We start from the raw sequence: 24,327 nt of genomic DNA, 5'->3' as shown, positions 1-24,327 counted from the left end.
GTTCGTTACTGCTGAGCCATGACGGGAACTCCCAAGACTCATTCTCATAAAATGATGTGTATTAACATCTATAAAATAATCTTGTTTTCATCTTCCTATCTCCTCCCCAACTTCAGTTAAAAAAGCAGAGGAAAAAACTGCTGGTTGAAAAGTAGTGGAAAGGAAGAGGTAAGGATGGTAGTAAGTCCCATGACAGCCTGAATCCCAGAGTTCACTGGCAGTGCAAAAACGCCTAGAGTCACAGCAGCTTCCTTTGAGCAGATTCTTTCCTTCTTTCCTAAGGTGTACACAGAATCCCTCGGCTCTCCAAGAGCGTAGCTTCACTCCTTTTTCTCTTTGGGATATAATAATTACAACATTTTGGCATAAATTCCATGTTTGTAAAACAAAACAAAGCCTAAACATATGTACTTTGTTGACAAAACCGAAAAATCTGGAACATAATAACGTTAGCAATGATTACTACTACTTTTCTTTTTAGGGCTGCACTGGGGCATATGGAAGTTTCCAGGTTAGGGGTCGAATTAGAGCTATAGCTGCCAGTTTACGCCACAGCTACCTCAGATCCAAGCCATGTCTGCGACCTACACCACAGCTCATGGCAACGCTGGATCCTTTACCCACTGAGCAGGGCTAGGGATCGAACCTGTATCCTCATGGTTAGTCTGGTTCGTTTCAGCTGAGCCACAACGGGAACTCTGCAATGATTATTTCTATTCGGTACGGCAAATGGGACTGAAGAGTAGTCATTTAACTCTATTCAGTCTATATTTTTGCATTTGTTCTAACATGTATTGCTTTTGCAATATTACAGTAATCCTCGCTCTTGAGTTCCCGCTGTGGCACAGTGGGTTAAGAATCTGACTGCAGTGGCCCGGGTCACTGCAGAGGCATGGGTTCTATCCCTGACCTGGTGCAGTGGGCTGAAAGAATGTGGCATTGCTGCAGCTGCGGTGTAAGTCGCAGCTGTGGCTTGGATTCAGTCCCTGGCCTGGGAACTTCCATATGCTGAGGGTGGGGCCACACTTACAAAAAATCCTACTTAAAGATATTAAAAGACAATCAATGAATTAAAGAAAAAACTCACAGTAAAAAAAGCTTGTGTCAATTCTTTGTCAGCACATGAAAAATCATCTAATGTATGAAATATCCTTAAACTCGAGGCCATATTTTATATATTCATTTGTTCCTTACGTGCAGAATTTTCTCCTCTACTTACTACCTCTCCCACCTCCCAATGCCCTCTGACAATCTTTCTGCTTTTACTCTATACTTTGTCCATATCGTTCTCCAAAACTCCTTGTTTGCACCATTTCTCCCTAAATTCAGAGCCTCTGCCCAAAAAGGAATCCTCCTTCTCCCCTTTCCAGCTTAACTCTTGATCATCCTAGAAACCTTACCTGAGACATTACTTCCTCAGAGAGCTTTCCCCAATCTCTCCAGATCAGGTTAGGTCCCTATATGATATGTTTCCACTGTACTCAGTACATTTTCCTTTGTAGCTATTAGTACCTTAGCAATTACTTCATCAAAATCTGGCATCTTCCCCACTAGATTTAAGTTCCTTGAGGGCAGGGACTATTATTAGTCTAGTTTATGCTAGTCAATCGCTTACCACATTCATAATTTTTGCCATAACTGCATATAAACTGATTATTTTTTCTTTAAATCAACTCAATATTTAGGTATAACAACACATAAGTCAAGGACTTGACGTGTTATAAATTTTCTAATCCATGTTAAAATAAATGCTTAAGTATTAAAGTTAAAAAAAAAAAAGTCCATGTACTTCCTAAAATTTGGGTCTTGCTATATGGAATGTGAGATCCACTTTACGAAACTGGCTAATGTAATCCCAGCAACTCCTCAATACTTGACAAACAGTATGCTTTCAATAAATGGGGGCTATCGGTGGAGATTACAAAGACTTACCTTGCTTTTGGCTTCTATACGTAAAACACGACTAGCCTTTGTGATCGGGTCTTCATGCCCCGTTTCTTCATACAGCTTGCCTTCTGCAAACTTGTATGTGTAATATTTGGGGGGACGTATTGGAGAGCAAAGCTGAAAGGGGCAGTTCTTTGGGTCTGAATTTGTATCCATTATGAATCCACAGGCCCAAGGAGGGAGCTAAAGAAATAAAACAGTTATTTTTACCCTTTAGCGAGACATTAAGTATCATTAATTAAATTTCTGGGTCTGCTCCAAACAAGACAATGTGGACATCTAGTTTATTTTTATCCACCATCACATAATGCCTCATTTAAGAATTACTTCAGCACAACAAAAAATATTTCAAGTAAAAAACAAAACTCAAAAAACAAACAAACAAACAAACCAAAAAAAAAAAAAAAAAAAAAAAAAAAAGAAAAAGGAGTTCCCGTCGTGGCACAGTGGTTAACGAATTCGACTAGGAACATGAGGTTGCGGGTTCAATCCCTGGCCTTGCTCAGTGGGTTAACAATCCGGTGTTGCCGTGAGCTGTGGTGTAGGTTGCAGACAGCGGCTCGGATCCCTCGCTGCTGTGGCTCTGGCGTAGGCCGGTGGCTACAGCTCCGATTCGACCCCTAGCCTGGGAACCTCCATATGCCGCGGGAGCGGCCCAAGAAATAGCAAAAAAAAAAAAAAAAAAAACAAACCAAAACTCTACACTAATGATGAATAAAATAAGGAAAAATTAAAGAAAAATGGTTTATCATGATTCTAGATTTACATGAATTCTCCTTTAATAAAAAGTTTATCTTGGGGTATATAAACTTGAGCAATGAAACAGCAAAATGATTAAGAAATAACAGCAGATCAAGTACAATTCCAGAACTCAGAGACATCTCTAAGATCTCTGTTCTCACAGAAGATGAAATCTATCACATGCACTTTTAATAATTTACCCAGCAGCCCTTACTCTACTGCCTGGACAGCCACAGTGATGACAGTTATTATTTCAGGGCTACAAACCGGCTCAGCGGCACTAAAGCATTTACAATTTGTTTTGAACTTTAGCTCCCAGGCTAACCATTGAGCAGAACAAAACCCTTCCCGCATATCCGCTCTGAGAGACTTACAGCTATTATGGTTAAGATTCTTAACTTTAAGAAAAAAGGAAAGGAATCAAAACTTATTCTCTCAGAGCAGCGGGGTCCAGCCTCAAGCCTTCCACTAACATCCCTCTTACACCTTTTAAAGAACTCTAGTAAGCAGGCTGACAGTGTGTTAGAAACGGTACCGAGAGTCAGAACATTAATAGAAAATTGCCTTTCTCTTCCTGAGTAATTGTAGAAAAAGCAAATTCCTTAGAAAATCAGAGGTCTTGGCACAGCAATGGCACTGGTGGCACCATTCAAAAAGGGTAGGTGGGGGAATATGTGGATAAAGACTGTACCATTTAACCCGTAGAAACCACAGCCAAAGAGCTTATGTTCACTTAGCAAATTTCTTGTAATTAATCCAAAGAATCCATTGCCCTGAAACACGAAGGACTTACACTGGCAATGTCTCTCTAAAGGAGTTTCTAATTTTTTCCCTCGGATTGAGGATTATTTTCAAGGATAACCTGTTTATTTAAATATAAGCCATAAATGGAAAGAAACATGTAATCATAAAAGTTGAGAAATCTCGTAGCATAACTGAAACGAGCAAATTGAGACCTTAGTGGGAAAAAGAAGAACACACATTGCTACCAACCTTTTAACAGGCCTCAGATTGAGGGCACAGGGCTCCTCAGCCCACAGGGGCACCAGTTTTTCTCCCCTTTGGTGAGACTTTAAAACGGTTTTCATGTGACTCATATACTAAGCTTGGTTTTTGACTACATTGTCCAATAAATCAAAAAGTCTTTGGGGTGTATTTCTTAAACTTAATGGGACCAGGTTTGTAGGTTTTTTTTTTTGCTTTTTAGGACTGCACCTGCTGCATATGGCAGCTAGGGGTCTAATTGGAGCTGTAGCTGCCAGCCAACGCCATGCCATGGCAATGTGGGATCTGAGCCATGTCCTAACCCTCTGAGTGAGGCCAGGGATCAAAGCCGCATCCTCATGGATACTAGTCAGATTTGTTTCTGCTGCACCACAACAGGTTAGTTTTTAATCATAACAAAACCTGTTCCAAAGCTATGGACTTTTAACTCTCTCAAGTATACCTTAAGCCACAATTCCTATTGAGATAAGACTGCAGTATCATCTATGTATATTAATGGACAGTACCTGAGAAAAATTTTAAGTTGGCCAGGTGATATGCAGATATTCCCTAGATATTTGACAGAAACAGGTTTAGCTTAAGCATTCTGCTAGCAAACCACACTCGCTGAAAGGATGATTATGACATACATGCTGAAAGAAAATCAGTCCAAACATGCAGATTCTTCCAAATGAATTGATATTAACACAAAGCAAAATATTTCTCAATTTGCTTAAATAAGTATCACAAACAATTAATAACCCTCACTTCTTTTAGTGAAGAAAAAAATAGTACCAGGAAATACTGATGACATGAAAACGAAGGATATTCATCTTTTACATTCTCTATTGCTGAGACTGAGTTTGTAAAGCTTTTTGTCAAGTGTCCACAGGGCAGAGATGTTACATACAGAAACACTTTATAATCCACTCACAGTAAGGCTTAAAGATAGTATCCTCTGTAAATGGCACTATGTGTGCATATTAATCAGTATTATCCAGTTCATAAACAGGTACTGATCTACAAAATTCTCTTTAAGTAGCACCTCATATACAATGTAGTATTTGATTCCATGTATCATGATTTAGAACACTGTACTCAGAACATCATAATAGGTACCACAGGTTGGGAAAGGTCAAGGATAAAGAAAAAGAGGATACAGAATAAATGAAAGATATGATGTTGGTTCTGATGAGGCATATCTTTAAAATACTTACAAAAAATAAGATGAAGGCAGTAAGAAAACTGCTACAGCTAAAATCACCATTTTTATTTTAGGATACTTACATAGCCTTCTAAGACACCAAACATTACATTTGATAATCTGACTTCATAAAATAGATGAAAAACTTTGTTTTTATTTAGGTCTTTGTTATTTCTTACTTATACCACTATAACAATCTCAAAAGTCCATGCTCCTTATTACTTGTTGCTTCAGTGTGCTCTCACATGGCTGCCAGATAACCCCAGAAGTATAGCTTGACTCCTCAAATTACTCCCCTGCCCTCAAACTACAAATGTTTTCCTCTTCATGATTTATGCATAAATTCATTACCTTACTTTATCTTGACAGTCAAAGAACGTCAAATGATAGCTTCATCCCCTAGAAATTTATTCTGCTTCAATAAAAATGAATTATTAGCAGTTTCCTAAACATTTCCAAACTTCTTAGCTTAAAGCTTCACATGATAGACTTTCTTGTCTTAGAGTACCACTCCCCTTGCCACCCATCAAAATCCTACTTATCCTCCTTGGTTTATCTCAAATTCTACTCCTCCCCAGAGCTTTCCTGGGTCTTCTTCCTTTCCTTTGGGTCCCCTAGCACATTTAAATTTGTTGTTTGTTGTTTTTTTGGTTGCCCTGCAATTTATGGAGTTCCGGGCCAGGGATCAGATCCAAGCCACAGTTGGGAGTACACCACAGCTGTGGCAATGCTGGATCCTTAACTTACTCTGCTGAGCCAGGGACTGAATCTGCGTTCCAGTGCTACAGAGATGTGCCAATCCCATTGCACCACAGCAGGAACTCCACATTTAATGTTTTTGATCTCACTTATTTAAACCATCTTATACTTATTCTTTGTGAACTAGTCTAATCTCATGAGAAACTGTACTCCTTAAGGCCAGATAATTTGTTCTATCTTTGCATTCCAGAATGCCCAATACAGTACTTTGCACATGGTAATTAATTAAACATCCAGTGAATTTATAGGAATTGCTTATTAACAAAAATTGTGATAATGTTGCAATTAGGGAGGTATAAGTGGTCTATATTTGCTGGTCAATTGGCTCAACAACTCTTTCCATAGCAAGCAAAACAGTGGCCTCTCTTCTTCCCTGTAGAACCTATTATCTTAACTCACATATAAATGCTGCTATAAAATTGGGCAATAATGTTATCATTCACCAATTTTAGCTAGTTCATTTCTAGAGGCAGATTATCCTTCCTGGCAGCCAAAGGCAATATCAGTGAGTCAACCTGCCAGGCGGATGTGCCAACATCACAGATGTGTTGCAGTGGAGACCACTGCTACCTCCTTGTTGAAAGAACCAAAGCCCACCCACTTTCTGATCCTCGCAGGTGAGAAAATTGGCAAAGAGATGATGCAGACACAAGCATGCAGTGGCAGAAACATAGTAGGCATGACTGCTATCCTTACTGGGGCTGCAGGATAGGAATAGGAGAAAGTGGTTAGGCACTAGCTGCCAAGCTGGCCTGAGTTATTACTATATCTAAAGTTGTAGAGAAGGGAGTTCCTGTTGTGGCTCAGTGGAAGTGAACCTGACTAGCATCCATGAGGACACAGGTTCAATCCCTGGCCTCGCTCAGTGGGTTAAGGATCTGGTGTTGCTGCAGCTATGGGATAGGCCAGTAGCTACAGCTCCAACTTGACCCCTAGCCTGGGAACCTCCATATGCCACGGATGTGGCCCTAAAAAGCAAAAAAAAAAAAAAAAAAAAAAAAAAGTTACAGAGAGGAATTCCTGTAGTGGCTCAGTGGTTAACAAACCTGACTAGTAACCATGAGGATGCAGGTTCAGTGGGTTAAGGATATGGCATTGCCATGAGCTGTGGTGTAGGTCGCAGACTCGGCTGGGATCCTGCATTGCTGTGGCTATGGTATAGGCTAACAGCTAAACTCTGAATCAACCCCCTAGCCTGGGAACCTCCATATGCTGCAAGTGCAGCCCTAAATAGACCAAAAAAACTTCCATATGCTGTGGGTATGGGCATTTAAAAAGAAAAAGGAGAAAAAAAATAAAATGGCACTTAAGCCTACTTCTAAAGTTCAGTATTTTTAAGTAAAAGTGCATTAAAAGCAACGTCCTCTTAAGTAATTCTAAAACAAATCTTCTAAATCCAATGTGCTAAATACCATTAAAATTCATTTCCTTTTAAGAAAAAGCACACAGATATTATTCAAAATCTGATGTTCTGTTAATAAACTTCATGTATCATGTATTTTGATTAACAGTATTATCTTCTGAAAATTAAACATACCTTTAGAGACCGAACTGAATCGTCAGCCAAACCAATGACATTAACATAAAGTAGATTGCTGTGCTTCAAAAACAGAACACAGTGATCCTTAAACATGTCCAAGTCTACAACTTTGGTATTTCTCTTCATTGTGAAAAATAAATCCCAATTCATAATAGCAGGGGTATCAGCTGCCGTTCTCATTAGCTGTGTGGAACAAAATTAGAAGACATCTAGGTAGCAGAACATGACTACAGCATCCAGAGATGAAACCAGTGAAAACCAGACTACCATGAAGAGCTGAAAGAACGAATTCTGCGTCAGGGCTGAAGTGTGAACATCACTGTATGAATGAGCCCAGGATAGCATCCTGCTGCGTGGCTATGGCCCAGTGATGGTCAACAACAGACATCTGAGTGAGCTGACATTTGACAGCCAGGTGACTGTGGAACTATCAGTAAGATAAGGTGAGAGCAGTAGAAGAACTGCCTGAGATCAAATGATTGACTCAAAAAAGCGTGAGTTTAGAAAAGTTTGGTAGGTCACTAAATTTGGCTTTGATAACTAACATATTCAGGATAGAGTATATTTTCATTAGCAACCTTTTTAGCTACAACTAAAAATATGAAGAGGTATTAGTTATAACAACAGAAGAGAAATGGGATTGGTCATGCATCAGAAGGTAGCATCAATTTTCACACTTTACCCAGTCTACAAAACAATGACCTCTTAGAGCAAGAAATATTGTTGATCCTAGTGTGACACTTTGTAACAACCTAAATGGGGACCAGGAGAATACAGGATTTACCTTGAATTCTGTAGGTTCGCCAACATTGGTGAGAATGTATAATTCATCATCTCTATGTTCTACATAGTACAGGACCCCATGTATTCGCTTCTGGATAAGTACTGGAGGGTCCCAAGGACTCAGGCCATCTATCAACCACACCTCAGAAGTGGTCTTGTTCATAATATTCATGGTGAGAAAACGACTGTCTTTTGTAAGATAAAGGAAAACAAAAAAGCTACACAGGAGAGAGAGAGAGAGAGATGAAAACCCAACAAATTTCAAATGCAAACTATGTTGTTAATGACAGTATCTCACTGGTGTTCAGTATATATATATAAACCTACAATTCAGCTAGAATGTAAAACTTCTTAGTGAATACTGTTTGCAATTTGGCTGTTATTTTTCTTATTTCCTTCCTGAAGGCATTCAAAATAACTTCTTTTAACACTTCATCATGTATATTCTTCAAATATATAAAAAGTTGAAGGAAATATAAGGTAAACACCCATATATCCACCAATGAGATTCAACCATTATTGTTTTGCTATAGTTTCTTCTTTTTTTTTTTTTATTATTATTATTTTCCCACTGTACAGCAAGGGGGTCAGGTCGTTTCTTCTTTTTTTTTGGACATGTCTGTGGTGTGTAGAAGTTGCTGGGCCAGGGATTAAACCCACACCACAGCAATGACCTGAGCAGCTACAATGACAAGGGCAGATCTTTATCCTCTGAGCCACCAGAGAACCCCCCATCATTCCTTTGAATAGGTTTTTTTTTTTTTTTTGTTTTTTTGTTTTTGTCTTTTTAGGGCTGCACCTGCAGCATATGGAAGTTCCCAAGCTAAGGGTCTAATCAGAGCTGTAGCTGCTGGCCACAGCCACACCAGATCCAAGCCGCATCTGCAATCTACACCACAGCTCATGGTAATGATGGATCCTTAACCCACTGAGAGGCCAGGGATAGAACCTGCAGCCTCATGGATGCTAGTCAGATATGATTCCACTGAGCCACGATGGGAACTCCCCATCATTCTTTTTAAAAGCTACATACTTGGCCCTTGTATAGATGAACTGTAATTGGGAGCTCTCCTGCTATACTTTCTTTATCACATATCCATGCATTCATCAATCCATCTTTTTTCTTAAACGCATTTCAAGGTAGACTACAGATATCATTTCACTCTCACTTAATCATACTAATAGATAAGGCTTTTTGCCCAGAAGAGGTAACAAACATCCTAGAGGAGTTATGTAACTGTAGAGGAGATAGGTAATTGAGGGAAGAAAAAGGATGCAGAGTTTACTTTGTTTTTCTTCTCTAAGCACGATGGATGTCTTCCCCCCACCACTCTCCCAGTTTTTACAACAAACAAGAGTCAGGAAGAAAACCCCCCACAATCCACTAACCTAACACACTTAAAAAAATTTTCCTACTTTTTCTTCTAAAGCTTATTTGTATTTCGTATGCCTTTAAACAGATGTTACTGAAATATAGACGCAATTCTGGATTCTGTGTTTTTTTGCTTTATATAACATTATCATCTCCCCTGACATCAGTTACACAATTTTTATGATCATCACTGTTGTTACATGGAAGTTCCCAGGCCAGGGATCGAATGTAAGCTGCAGGTGCAACCTATGATGCAGCAATACCAGATGCTTAACCCACTCCTCTGGTCCAGGGATCGAGCCCCCTGCTGCAGGGAAAACACTGTACCTGTGCCACAGCGGCAACTCCCTATGATCATTATTTTTAATGGCTACTTAATATTCTATCGAATTGAATTACAACTCTTAAAAATTTAATTTTAATGTTTCATTATAATAAATATGAAAGGGAACAGACCATGAAGATAAGTTTTCCTCTCCCTGGGATAAATTCTTAGTAATAGAAATACTACTTTAATAAAGAGTATTTTTATTACTCTTGCTAAATATAATCAGATATTATTCCCAAAGCATGATACTAATTCCCACTGACACGCTGGATACCTTTAAATGTTATATTACATGTTTCCTTATTACAAAAGTAATTCATACTGATACTACTAAAAAATATGATATAGAAATAACTCTGAATTCTCCTCCCCAGAGATAAGCATTTTGGTAAAGTTCCTTTTATACTGAATTACACTGAAATATCTGTCAATTTTATTGTGATGTGTCTATATTCATTTAAAATTTGGTGATAGGCAGTTCCCATTGTGGCACAGCAGAAATGAATCTGACTAGTATCCATGAGGATGCAGGATCAATCCCTGGCCTTGCTCAGTGGGTGAGGGATCTGCTGTTACCATGAAATGTGCTGTAGGTCACAGACACAGCTCAGATTCTGTGTTGCAGTGGCTGTGGTGTAGGCTAGCAGCTGCAGCTCCAATTTGACCCCTAGTCTGGAAACTTCCATATGCCATGGGTGCAGCCCTAAAATAAAAAAAAATAAAGAATACTACCCTTTGTAATTTCTTCTATTGATTTTTATGATCTGGGACTATTTCAAACAAGAAATACTTATGTTCTCACCAAGATTTTTTTAAAATGTATTTTCACCAGATCCTTAAAATCTTTTAGGAATGTATGTTGAATTACGAATTGATAGAAATTCCTTTTGTCCAAATATTCAACATCCCCAACAAAATTAAAAAATAATACCCAAAGGGCGGGATCAAGATGGCAGAGGAGCAGGACGTGGTGCTCACCTTCTCCCATAAACACCTCACAAAAACCCCATCTACATGTAGAACGATTCACACAGAACAACCACTGAAGGCTGGCAGAAGACCTCAGATTTCCAAAAGGACAAGAAACCTTTCTACTTTAACTGGGGACAATGAAAGGGAAAAAAAGAGAGAAGAAAAGAGAAAAAAAGGAATCAGGATAAGACCAGCACTGTTGGGAGGGAGCTGTGGAAAAAATCTACACCCTCGGAGGCCCCTTGACTAGCAGGGAGATCAGCTGGGACTGGGTGTGGAGGAGTGGGGAGCCTCAAGTCTTGGAGAAAAGAACAGTAGCCAACTGGAGGAGGGCAAATCGGAGCCACACAGACCATCGGTACCACCGCCCCATGCACACCACAGCCTGAGATGCTAGGTCAGGGGCTGGGGGCTGAGACTTGGGCTAGGAAAAGTAAGAAATATATAAGAAAATGACACTTAGGCCACTCCCAGTTAAAAGAAAAGGAGAATTCCCCTGAAGGAGCAAATGAAAATGAAAATAGACCTGTGCAGTCTAACAGATACTGAGTTCAAAAAGCAGGTAACTGAAGGAATTAACAATGGATATCGACAGTAACACAGATTACTTTAAAAAGGAACCAGAAACTGTAAGGAGGAGCAAAGAAAAACTAGAAAATTAATTTGCAGAGATGAAAACTTGGTAAAAGGGACTGAATATCAGAATGAGTAATGCAGAGGAATGGTAAGTGATTTGGAAGAGAGACCAGTGGAAATGACCCAGTCAGGAAGCAGAGAGAAAACTAAATAAAAAAACAAAAGCAATGTAAGATATCTGTAGGATAATATAAAGAGCACCAATCTATGCATAAGCCATTTATTATAAACCCACAGCCAATATAATACTCAATGGAAAAAAGCTGAAAGTCTTTTTACTAAAATCTGGAATAAGACAAGGATGCCCACTCTCACCACTTTTATTCAACATAGTATAGGAAGTCCTAGCCAGAGCAATCAGACAAAATAAATAAATAAGTAAACAAGTAAATAAATAAATGGTATTCAAATTGGAAGAGAATTGTTGCCATATGTAGATGACATGAGACTATATACAGATAGACAACCCTAAGGACTTCACACAAAAACTACTCGAACTGATCAACGAATTCAGCAAAGTAGGAAGACACAAGCCAATTCAGAAATCAGCTGCATCTTTCTGTACTCACAATGAAATATTAGAAAAAGAATATAAGAAAAAACGCATTTTAAAATCACACCCCTAAAAATAAAATACCTAGGAATAAACTTGACCAAGGAGCTGAAAGAATTCTACATTGAGAACCATAAAATGTCAGTAAAGGAAGAATTCTCCTGGATGGGAAAAATTAATACCTTAAAATGCCAATACAACCCAAGGCCATCTACTGATTTACTGTGATCCCTATCAAATTACCCATGACATTTTTCACAGAACTTGAACAAGTAATCCAGAAATTTATGTGGAACCATAAAAAGTCCAGAATTACCAAAGCAATCCTGAGGAAAAAGAACAAAAAAAGCAGAAGGCATAACTCTCCCAGACTTCAGACAATACTACAAAGCTACAATAATTAAGACAGTGTGGTACTGGCACAAAAACAGACACACGGATCAATGGAAGAGAGCCCAGATATAAACCAAGACACCTATGGTGAATTAATCTTTGACAAAGGAGGCAAGAATATAAAATGGGAAAAAGATAGTTTCTTCAGCAAGTGGTGCTGGAAAACTTGACAGCTGTATAGAAATCGTGAAACTTGAACACATCCTCACTCTATGCACAAAAACAAACTCAGAGTGGCTTAAAGACCAAAACATAAGACATGATACCATAAAACTTCTAGAATAGAAGATTCTGACATTTTTCTTCAATCAGTCTCCCCAGGCAATAGAAATAGAAACAAAAATAAACAAATGGGACCTAATCAAACTTACAAGCTTTGACACAGCAAAGGAAACATGGAAAAAAAAAAAAGAAAAAAAAGAAACCAAAAAGATGACCTACAGAATGGGAGAAAATAATTGCAAATGATGCAACTGACAAGGTATTAATCTCCAAAATATACAAACAACCCATACAAGTCAATGACAAAAAACCAAACAACTCAATCTTAAAATGGGCAGACTATATAAATAGACACTTCTCCAAAGACATACAAATGGCCAGGAGGCACACAAAAACATGTTCAAAATCCCTAATAAATGTAAATCAAAATTACAGTGAAGTACCACCTCACACATTTCAGAATGGCCATCATTAATAAGTTTAAAAATAACAAACGCTGGAGAGGGCATGGAGAAAAGGGAACCTTCCTACACTGTTGACTGTAAACTGGTATGATGACTATGGAAAATGGTATGGATTCCTCAGAAAACTATAAATAGAACTGTATATGATCCACCCATCCCACGCCTGGGCATCTATCTGGAAAAAACTGTAATTCAAAAAGATACATGCTTTTTGATGCAATGGTAAACGGGATTGCTTCCCTAATTTCTCTTTCTGATCTTTCATTGTTAGTATACAGAAACGACATCAATTTCTGTGTATTAATTTCATATCCTGTGACTTTGCCAATTCATGGATGAGCTCTAACAGTTTTCTGGTAGAGTCTTTAGGATTCTCTAGGTATAGTATCATGTCATCAGCAAATAGGGATAGTTTTACTTCTTCCTTTCCAATTTGGATTCCTTTTATTTCTTTTACTTCTCTGATTGCTGTGGCTAGGACTTCCAAAACTATGTTGAAGAGTAGTGGTGAGAGTGGACATCCTTGTCTTGTTCCTGATCTCAGTGGGAATCCTTTCAGCTTTTCACCACTGAGAATGATGTTAACTCTGAGTTTGTCATATGTAGCCTTTATTATGTTGCAGTAGGTTCCCTCTATGCCCACTTTCTGAAGGGTTTTTATCAGAAATGGGTGTAGGATTTTGTCAAAGGCTTTTTCTGCATCTACTGAGAGGATCATATGGTTTTTATTCTTCAGTTTGTTAATGTGGTGTATCACACTGATAGATTTGCGGATATTGAAGAACTCTTGCATCCCTGGGATAAATCCCACTTGATCATGATGTACAATCCTTTTAATGTGTTGTTGGATTTGGTTTGCTAGTATTTTGTTGAGGATTTTTGCATCTATGTTCATCAGTGAAATTGGCCTGTAATTTTTTTTTGTGTGTGTGGTATCTTTGTCTGGTTTTGGTATCAGGGTGATGGTGGCCTCATAGATGAGTTTGGGAGTGTCCCTTCCTCTGCAATTTTCTGGAATAGTTTCAGAAGGATAAGTACTAGCTCTTCTCTAAATGTTTGATAGAATTCACCTGTGAAGCCATTTGGTCCTAGACTTTTGTTTGTTGGATGTTTTCTAAAATCCCGTTTACCATCACATCCAAAAGAATAAAATACCTAGGAGTAAACCTACCTAAAGAGACAAAAGACCTGTACTCTGAAAACTATAAGACGCTGATGAAAGAAATCAAAGATGACACAGATGGAAAGACATACCATGCTCTTGGACTGGAGGAGTCACTATTATCAAAATGACTATACTACCCAAGGCAATCTACAGATTCAATGCAATCCCTATCAAATTACCAAGGACATTTTCACAGAACTTGAACAAAATATTTTAAAGTTTGTTTGGAAGCACGAAAGACCCAGAATAGCCAAAGACATCCTGAAAAAGGAAAATGGAGCTGGAGGAATCAGGCTCCCGGACTTCAGACTATACTACAAAGCTACAGTCTCCCAGACTTCAGACTATACTACAAAGCTACATTCATCAAAATCATATGGTACTGGCACAAAGACAGAAATATAGATCAGAGGAACAGGATAGAAAGCCCAGAATTAAACCCACACACCTAGAGTCAACTAATCTATGACAAAGGAGGCAAGAATATATAATGGAGAAAAGACAGCCTGTTCAGTAAGTGGTGCTGAGAAAACTGGATGGCCACATGGAAAAGAATGAAATTAGAACACTCCCTAATACCATACACAAAAATAAACTCAAAATGGATTAAAGATCTAGATATAACACCAGACACTACAAAACTCTTAGAGAAAACATAGCCAAACACTCTCCAATACAAACAACAGCAATATCTTCTCAGACCCACCTCCTAGAGTAATGACAGTAAAAAATAAACAAATGGACCTAATTAAACTTTAAAGTTTCTGCATAGCAAAGGAAACCTTAAACAAAATGAAAAGACAACCCACAGAATGGGAGAAAATACTCGCAAATGAATTGCCAAGGAATTAATCTCCAAAATTTATAAACACCTCCTACAGCTCAATACAATAAAAACAAACAACCCCATCAAAAAATGGGCAGAAGATCTAAACAGACAGTTCTCCAAGGAAGACATACAGATGGCCAAAAAACACATGAAAAGATGTTCAACATCACTCACTATTAGAGAAATGCATATCAAAACCACTATGAAGTACCACCTTACACCAGCCAGAATGGCCATCATCCAAAAGTCTATAAACAGTAAGTGCTGGAGAGGGTGTGGAGAAAAAGGAACCCTATTACACTGTTGGCGGGAATGTAAATTGGTGCAACCACTGTGGAAAACAGTATGGAGATTCCTCGGAAAACACAAAATAGAACTACCATTTGATCTAGCAATCCCACTCCTGAGCATCTATCCAGGGAAAATGATGACGCGAAAAGACACATGTACTCCGATGTTCACTGCAGCACTATATGCAACAGCCAAGACTTGGAAACAACCTAAACGTCCATCAACAGAGGGTAGATAAAGAAGATGTCATACATATACACAATGGGATATTATTCAGCCATTAAAAGGAAGGTGATAATGGCATTTGTAGCCACCTGGATGGACCTAGAAATTATCTTGCTAAGTCAAGTCAGCCATACAATTAGACACCAACATCAAATGTTTTCACTCACATGTGGAATATGAAAAAAGGACAGAATGATCTTTTTTGCAGAACAGATACTGACTCACAGACTTTGAAAAATTTATGGTTTCTAAATGAATCAGGTTTGGGGGTGGGAGGGTGCACTGAAGGTTTGGGATGGAAATGCTGTAAAATTTGTGATGATTGTTGTACACCTATAAATGTAATAAAATTCAGGGAGTTCCCGTCGTGGCACTGTGGTTAACGAATCTGACTTGGAACCATGAGGTTGCGGGTTCGGTCCCTGCCCTTGCTCAGTGGGTTAACGATCTGGCGTTGCCGTGCGCTGTGGCATAGGTTGCAGACGCGGCTTGGATCCTGCGTTGCTGTGGCTCTGGCGTAGGCTAGTGGCTACAGCTCCGATTGGACCCCTAGCCTGGGAACCTCCATATGCCGTGGGAGCGGCCCAAGAAATGTCAAACAGACAAAAATAAATAAATAAATAAATAAATGTAATAAAATTCATTAAGTAATTAAAAAAAAGAAAAAAAAAGATACATGCACCCATATGTTCATAGCAGCAGTATTCACAAAAGCCAAACCAAGGAAACAACCCAAATGTCCATCAACAGATAAATGGGTTAAGATGATATGGTACATATATACAGTAGAATACCACTCAGTCATAAAAAAGGAATGAAATAATGCCATTTGCAGCAACATGGATGCAACCAGGGATCATCATACTAAATTAAGTCAGTGAAAGACAAATACCATATATCACTTATGTGGAATCTAAAATATGTACCTATCTACAAAACAGGAAGAGACTCACAGACAGAAAACAGACTGACTTGTGGTTGTCAAGGGTGCTGGGGGAGGGAGTGGGATGGATGGGGATATTGGCGTTAAGTAGATGCAAACTATTACATTTAGAATGAATAAGCAATGAGGTCCTACCATATACCAGAGGGAACTATACTGAGTCTCTTGGATAGACCATGATGGAAGATAATATAAGAAAGGAACAGGAGTTCCTGTTGTGGCTCAGTGGTAACAAACCCAACTAGTAGGACACGAGTTTGATCTCTGGCCCTGCTCAGTGGGTTGAGGATCCGGCATTGCCGTGAGCTGTGGTATAGGTTGCAGACACGGCTTGGATCTGGTATTGGTATGGCTGTGGTTGGCAGCTGCAGCTCCGATTTGACCCCTAGCCTGGGAATATCCATATGCTATGGGTTTGGCCCTAAAAAAAAGACCAAAAAAAAAAAAAAAAGGAACGCATATGTATGTATGACTGGGTCATTTTGCTGTACAGCAGAAATTTGCACCATCATTAAACAACTATACTCTAATGCAAAAAATATATAACCCCCCAAAATAATACCCATTCACTTACCATTAGTGATGCATCTTTTATAAATTTTTATACATACTAGGGTATGTTTTAAAGTTATCTATACTAGTCTCTTTTATTTCTGTCAATTTGTATATTTTAATTGTTTTATATCCACATATTTTAATATACCGTTGTAGGGAAAGTCCCCTGCCCTACTTTGCTCTGTATTTTCAACACTTTCTTTACTATTTTTATCTACTTATTTATGTCTGATGACATGGGTAATCAGAAGATAAATCATTTGGCAGATATGTGGTTAAAGGAAAGAAAGAACACAAGCAGCTCTATAAGTAACAGTTTTCTCACAAAGAAATGAGAAGTCATGCTAACTATCAAGCAAAAACCAAAACTAGATACACAATAAACGAAGAGAAGGGAACCGAACTATACCACTATGGAAAATCATCAATTCACTAAGGAAGACAGGAAGAAAGGAACGTGGCAACTATAAAACAGCTAGAAAACATGACAAGGATGATATTAATAGGCCTTTATCTCTTAAAAATTACTCAAAATGTAAATTAATTAAATCCTTCAATCAAAAGGTATGAAGTGGCTGAATGGATTAAAAAAGAGCCAACTACATGGTGCTTATAGTAAGAGATTCATTTCAACTTCATGGACACACACAGGCTCAAAATTGAGGAATGGAGAAAGACATTCCTTGCAAGTGGAAATCAAAAGGAAGCAAGGGTAGCTATACTTATATCAGACAAAATAGATCTTAACTCAAAAGTTGTAACAAGATAGAAAGAAGGCCACTATATAATGACAAATGTGTCAATTCATCAAGAGAATATAACAATCATAAATATATATAGACTCAACATCAGAACTCTCAAATATATTAAGTATTCTGAAGTGAAAAGAGACAACATAACCTTGGGCTGGAACTATACATTAGAACAAATGGACCTAATAGACATATATAGAATGTTTCATCCAATAGCAGTTAAAAACAAACAAAAACAAAAAAAAACAAAAAAACCCCCATTCTTCTCAAGGGCACATGGAACATTCTCCAGGGTAGATCATATATTAGGTCACAATGTAAGTCTTAACACAAAGAAAAGTGGAAAATTCACAAATATATGGAAATTAACCAATATACTCCTAAATAACCAAATAGTCAAAGAATCAAAGGTGAAATTTTAAAAAATCTTGAAATAAATGAAAATGGAAATACAACATACCAAAACCTATGGGATATGACAAAAACATTTCTAAGATAGAAGTTTAGCAATAAACATCTACACTAAGAAAATAGAAAAATCTCAATCACACTTTACACCTCAGGGAACTAGAAAAAGACAGAAGTTATAAGGCTATTTTGGAAAATCTTATGAGAATAGAAAATCAAAACCTAGGAGTTAAAGCAAACACAGTAAAAAGCAACTCGGTTTTAGAACAGACCTTTACCTCATTTTCTCTTTAGGTATTCTGCCTTTCCCTTTTGGTCTTTCCCTTTGGACTGCAGCAATTTATTGAGTACAGCTGACCCTTGAAGAACATGGGTTTGAACTGGGGAGTCCACTTGTAGGCAAATTTTTCTCAATAAATACCTACCATGGTCCACACCTTCTGTGGTTGGCTAAATCTGTGGATGTAGAACACTGGATACAGAGGGCCAACTATAAAGTTATATGCAGGTTTTCAACCCCACGAGCATCAGTGAAGATTTCAACCCCCTATGTTCAAGGGTTAACTGTATTCAAAATCCACAAACCAGTTTGTGCTATAAATTAGATGCCAAACTAGGTTTAAACATACTTAATTATGGTTAAATCTTCATGGGGCAGAAAATGCCTGCTAGAAGACAAATACTTACCAAGAATCTTTTTTTTTTAGGGCCACACCTATGGCATGTGGAGGCTCCCTGGCTAGGGGTCCAATCGGAGCTACAGCTGCCAGCCTATGCCACAGCCACAGCAACTCGGGATCCAAGCCTTGTCTGCAACCTACACCACAGCTCATGGCAACGCTGGATCTTTAACCCACTGATGGAGGACAGGGATCGAACCTGCAACCTCATGGTTCCTAGTCGGGTTCATTTCTGCTGCACCATGAGGGGAACTTTGTTACCAAGAATCTTAAATGTGTGGAAGATAACTCAATCTTAGAACTTAGGATAGTAACAATATATGGCATCCAAGTAACTTATTTCAAGGGTATAGATCATTGGGTCAACTTTTAGTTTTATTACACAATGGAAAATGGTTCAAAATCATAAGTCATTGATAAAATGTAATAAAATACTATCTCAAATTGTGGTCTCCAAAAGATATCCTTGACAAATGACATAAAATAGTGGAATCAGGGAGTTCCCATTGTGGCTCAGTAGTAATGAATCTGACTAGCATCCATGAGGACACAGGTTCAATCTCCGGTATCTCTCTCGGTTAAGGATCTGGTGTTGCCGTGAGCTGTGGTGTAGGTCGCAGATGCGGCTTGGATCTAGTGTTGCTGTGGCTGGAATGAAGGCCAGCAGCTACAGCTCTGACTGGACCCCTAGCCTGGGAACTTCCATATTCCATGGGTACAGTCCTAAAAAAAGATAAATAAAATAAAATAAATAAAAATAGTGGAATCATATAACTAATTCTAGTATTTTCTTTATTAAAACAATCATCATCAATAAAATTTTTCCAGACCTCAAGTTCTTTATATAAAACGGGGGTTATACAGGATTTTCCTTAAGGTGTTTGTCAGTGCTGAGATTTTACTAAGTGAAGGATTAATTTTCTTATTTTGCATATCAATTTCTGTTACAGATTTGATGTTAAAGCTTATTTTTCTTTCCTTGCAAATCTGTTCAGACATTGTCCAAACTATACTGTTAAATGATACATGAGATGACAGGACCCTCATGTAAAGTGTTATGAAATAATATGTTTCTCACAAATCATTTGGAAAAGCATATGCGGGTAAGAGTTAAAGGATTTTGCCTGATAAATTTATTATCATTTCCCCTCAAGCCTGGTTAAGCGGTAACATGGTAATATGAGGCATGAGTCCTAGAGTAAAGAATTAGCCTCTTTTTTTTTTTTTTTTTTTTTTTTTTTTGCTTTTTAGAGCCACACCCACGGCATATGAAAGTTCCCAGGCTAGGGGTCAAATCGGATTTACAGCTGCCAGTGACCTACACCACGGTTCACGGCAACGCCAGATCCTTAACCCACTGAGCGAGGTCAGGGATCCAACCCACAACCTCATGGTTGTTAGTTTCCTCTGCACCACAACAGGAACTCCAAGAATTAGCTTTAAAAAGGAATTACCAAAGCACTGGGGAAAGTAAAATTTAAAGACCAATGTATATCATGGCTCAAAGGAAAGCAATTTAAAATTCAGATAATCTGTATGAAATGATACTGAATTCCATGGAGTTAACACATGATCCTTCTAATTATGACTTATGAGAAACTACTGTACAGCAACCCAATTAAATGTTTAAACTAACAACTCTTCCCATGTATCACTGTCCAGAGAGACTGTTAGTATCTCAGCATTTATATTCTAATGTTATATTGATTTCACTCTGAAGTCTGAATATAACTAGACTCCAATTCTGAATATGAACCATTTATAAAAGAATGTTATGCTCGTCTTCGCCTTACTATATATCTGATTCCAGCCAAAATCACTGTTTTAGGTCAACCAAGAGCAGCACTTCAGCTAACTAAAGAAATACTCAGGAGAAAAAGACCTGATTGCATTGTTCTAGTACCTTGGATCTTTTTCTGTGTAAAAACGTTCATTACGTTTGTTATCACCAAAGGTGGCTCGATATACATCATGACAACGAAGGTTCCTCTGGAAGGTGTAAAACAAAACATCTTCGTCTTCTTCATCCTTTACCCATTCTGAAAGAAAATAATTAAAGAATTACTACCAAACATATAAAGAACTTTCACCAATTCTTAAACTCTACCAAAACCAGACAAAAAAAGAAAATTACGGACCAACAGCTTTGATAAATATAGATGTGAAAATTCTCAACAAATTAGCAAACTAAATCCAACGATATATAAAAAGATCATATACCATGACATGTGGGATTCACCCCAAGTTAATAAGGACAGTTTACCATATTCAAACCAATCAATGTGATAAACCATATCAATGAATGAAAAGACAAAAACCATATGATCATCTAAACAGATGCAGAAAAGCATCTGACAAATTCCATCTACTCATGATAAAAACCCTTACCAACGTGGGTATACAGGGAACATACTTCAACAAATAAAAGCTATTTATGACAAATCTACAGCTAATATAACACTTAATAGTGAAAGCTGAAAGCCTTCCCAATAAAATCTGGAAAAAGACAATGTCCATTTTCATCATTTCTATTTAACATAGTACTGAAGTCCTAGCCACAGCAATTAGACCAAAAAAAGAAAGAAAGAAAGAAAGAAAGAAAGAAAGAAAGAAAACATATCCAAATTGGATGGGAAGAAGTAAAACTGTCATTATATACAGATGACATGATACTGTATATAGAAAACCCTAAAGACTACACATAAAAAAATACTGGACTGATAGATGAATTCGTCAGGGTAGCAGGATACAAGATTAGTATACAGCAATTGGTTTCATTTTTTTAAACTAACAATAAAATAGCATAAAGGGAATGTAAAAAAAAAAAAAAAAAAAAAGGGGGTCTTTTAAAATTGCACCCCCCCCCAAAAAAAATACTTGGGAAGAAACCTGACCTAGCAGATGAAAGACTTAAACACTGAGAACAATAAAACACTAATAAAGAACATTAAAGAGGATTCAAGAAAATGGAAAGCTATCCCATGCTCCTGGATGGGAAGAATTAATACTGTTAAAATGGCAATACTACCCAAAGCAATCTACAGATTTATTGTGATCCCTATCAAATTACCCATGACATTTTTCACAGAACTTGAACAAGTAATCCAGAAATTTATATGGAACCACAGAAACCCAGAATTACTAAAGCAATCCTGAGGAAAAGAACAAAAACAAAAGGCACAACTCTCCCAGACTTCAGACAACACTACAAAGCTACAGTAATCAAGACAGTGTGGTCTGGCACAAAAACAGATTTATGGATTAGTGGAACAGAATAGAGATCTCAGAAATAAACTGAGACACCTGTGGTGAATTAATCTTTGACAAAGGAGCAAGAATGGAAAAATGGAAAAAAGACGTCTCTTCAGCAAGTGGTGCTGGGAAAACTGGACAGCTGTATGGAAATCAATGAAACTAGAATACATCCTCACAACTATGCACAAAAATTCAAAATGGCTTAAAGACTGAAACTAAGACATGACAGCATAAAACTCATAGAAGATATCATAGACAAAACATTCTATGACATAAATTACAGCAATGTTTTCTTAGGAATCTCCCAAGGCAATAGAAATAAAAACAGAAATAAAAAAATGGGACCTAATCAAACTTAAAAGCTTTTGCACAGCAAAGGAAACCATTAAAAAAAAAAAAAAAAAAAGACAACCTATGGAATGGAGAAAATATTTGCAAACAATCTGAACAAGGGCTTAATTTCCAAAATACACCAACAGCTTACACGACTCTATGACAACAACAAAACCCAATCAAAAAATGGGCAGACGATCTAAACAGACATTTCTCCAAAGACAACACACAGATGGCCAATAAATAGGCAGATGCAAAGGTGCTCAACATCACTAATTATTAGAGAAATGCAAATCAAAATTACAATGAAATATCACCTTGCACCAGTCAGATGGCCATGATAAAAAACTCTATGAACAATAAATGCTGGAGAGGGTGTGGAGGAAAGGGAATGCTCCTACACTGTTGATGGGAATGCAGTACAACCACTATGGAAAGCAGTGTGGAAGTACCTTAAAAAATTAAATATAGATCCAGCAATCCCACTCTGGGCATATATATCTGGAGAAAACTACAATTCAAAAAGATATATGCACCTCAATGTTCACTGCAGCACTCTTTACAATAGCCAAGAAATGGAAGCAATCTAAATGTCCATCAACTGAGGGTTGGATAAAGAAGATATGCTACATATATACAAGGAATATTACTTAGTCATAAAAACGAATGAAATTATATCATTTGCAGCAACATGGATGGACCTAGAGATCATCATACTAAGTGCAGTACGTAAAACAAATATCATATGCAATCGCTAACATGAGGAATCTCATAAAAATGATGCTTAACAATGTATTCACAAAAAAGAAACAGATTGAAAAATTTCAAAATCAAACTTATGGTTACCAAGGGGAAATGGTGGGTGCAGGGAGCGATGGATTGGGAGGTTGAGACTGATATGTACCCAATACTATGTACAAAACAGTCAGTAACAAGGACCTGCTAACAGCTCAGGGAAATCTATTCAATACTCTATGATAGCCTATATGGGGAAAGAATCTGAAAAGAATGGATATATATGTGTACATGTGGCTGATTCACTTTGCTGTATACCCAAAACCAACACAACATTGTAAGTCATCTATACTCTTAATAAAATAAAAACAAAAGATATGTGCACCCATATGTTCATAGCAGCACTATTCACAACAGCCAATTCATGGAAACAAACTAAATATCCACTGACAGATGAATGGTTAAAGACAATGTGGCACATATATACAATGGAATACTACTCAGCCATAAAAAGAACAAAGCAATGCCACTTGCAGCAATATGGATGCAACTAGGGATTATCATACTGAGTGAAGTAAGAAAGAGAAAGACAAATACCATATGATATCATTTATATGTGGACTCTAATATGGCACAAATAAACCTATCTACAAAACAGAAACAGACTCACCAACTATAGAGAACAGATTTGTGGTTGCCGTGGGAGGGAATGGATTAGAAGTCAGGGGTTAGTGGATGCAAACTATTATATATAGAATGGATAAACAACAGGGTTCTACTGCATTGCACAGGAGACTATATTCGGTACCTTGGGATAAACCAAAATGTAAAAGAATATAAAAAAAGAATGTGTAAGAGTGTATAACTGAGGCACTTTGCTGTACAGCAGAAATTAGCACAACACTGTAAAACATATGCTTCAGAAATTAAAGGAAGATTTGACATAGCCACCTACTTAAAAAAAAGTGGCACAGTGCCAGACAAGACATGAAAGTTTACCCTTGGAAATCTAAATCTAACATAGGTTTAACTAAATTGAATCCTGTTACTTATAAGCCAGAGATATTTCCAGAGAATAAAATACTACTACATCAATTCTATGTTTTCAAGTAGTTATCGGTCTGAGGGTATTCAAGTTTATAAACAAGAGCTCAACACTCAATACTTAGGAAAGACTTTAGTAAAGTCACATTTGCTTTTAGGAGATGAACTGCATTAAACTCTACCACCTTTAACTTTTAAGTCTGGGCAAAAACTG

General features: G+C 37.6%; 1 protein-coding gene across 7 annotated transcripts in view; it reads right to left on the bottom strand.

Moving 5' to 3' along the window:
• The window catches only part of PREPL (prolyl endopeptidase-like), a 67,220-nt gene that overhangs the window by 14,764 nt on the left and 28,129 nt on the right, over positions 1-24,327 (bottom strand). For all 7 annotated transcript variants that reach the window (XR_002342961.1, XM_005655233.3, XM_005655232.3 and 4 more), the window contains 4 exons: positions 20,650-20,785; positions 7,960-8,176; positions 7,173-7,358; positions 1,933-2,130 (listed from right to left, as the gene is read on the bottom strand). Coding sequence is in view for 6 of the 7 variants with exons in the window: in XM_005655233.3 (XP_005655290.2) it covers positions 1,933-2,130; positions 7,173-7,358; positions 7,960-8,176; positions 20,650-20,785 (737 nt within the window). In the remaining variant the exon portion in view is untranslated. The remainder of the gene's footprint in view (positions 1-1,932; positions 2,131-7,172; positions 7,359-7,959; positions 8,177-20,649; positions 20,786-24,327) is intronic.

Source organism: Sus scrofa, chromosome 3 (genome assembly GCF_000003025.6).
Source record: "Sus scrofa isolate TJ Tabasco breed Duroc chromosome 3, Sscrofa11.1, whole genome shotgun sequence".
Classification (NCBI taxonomy): domain Eukaryota; kingdom Metazoa; phylum Chordata; class Mammalia; order Artiodactyla; family Suidae; genus Sus; species Sus scrofa.
Note: the sequence above shows the minus strand (reverse complement) of the source record. Positions and strands in the feature narration are given on the sequence as shown.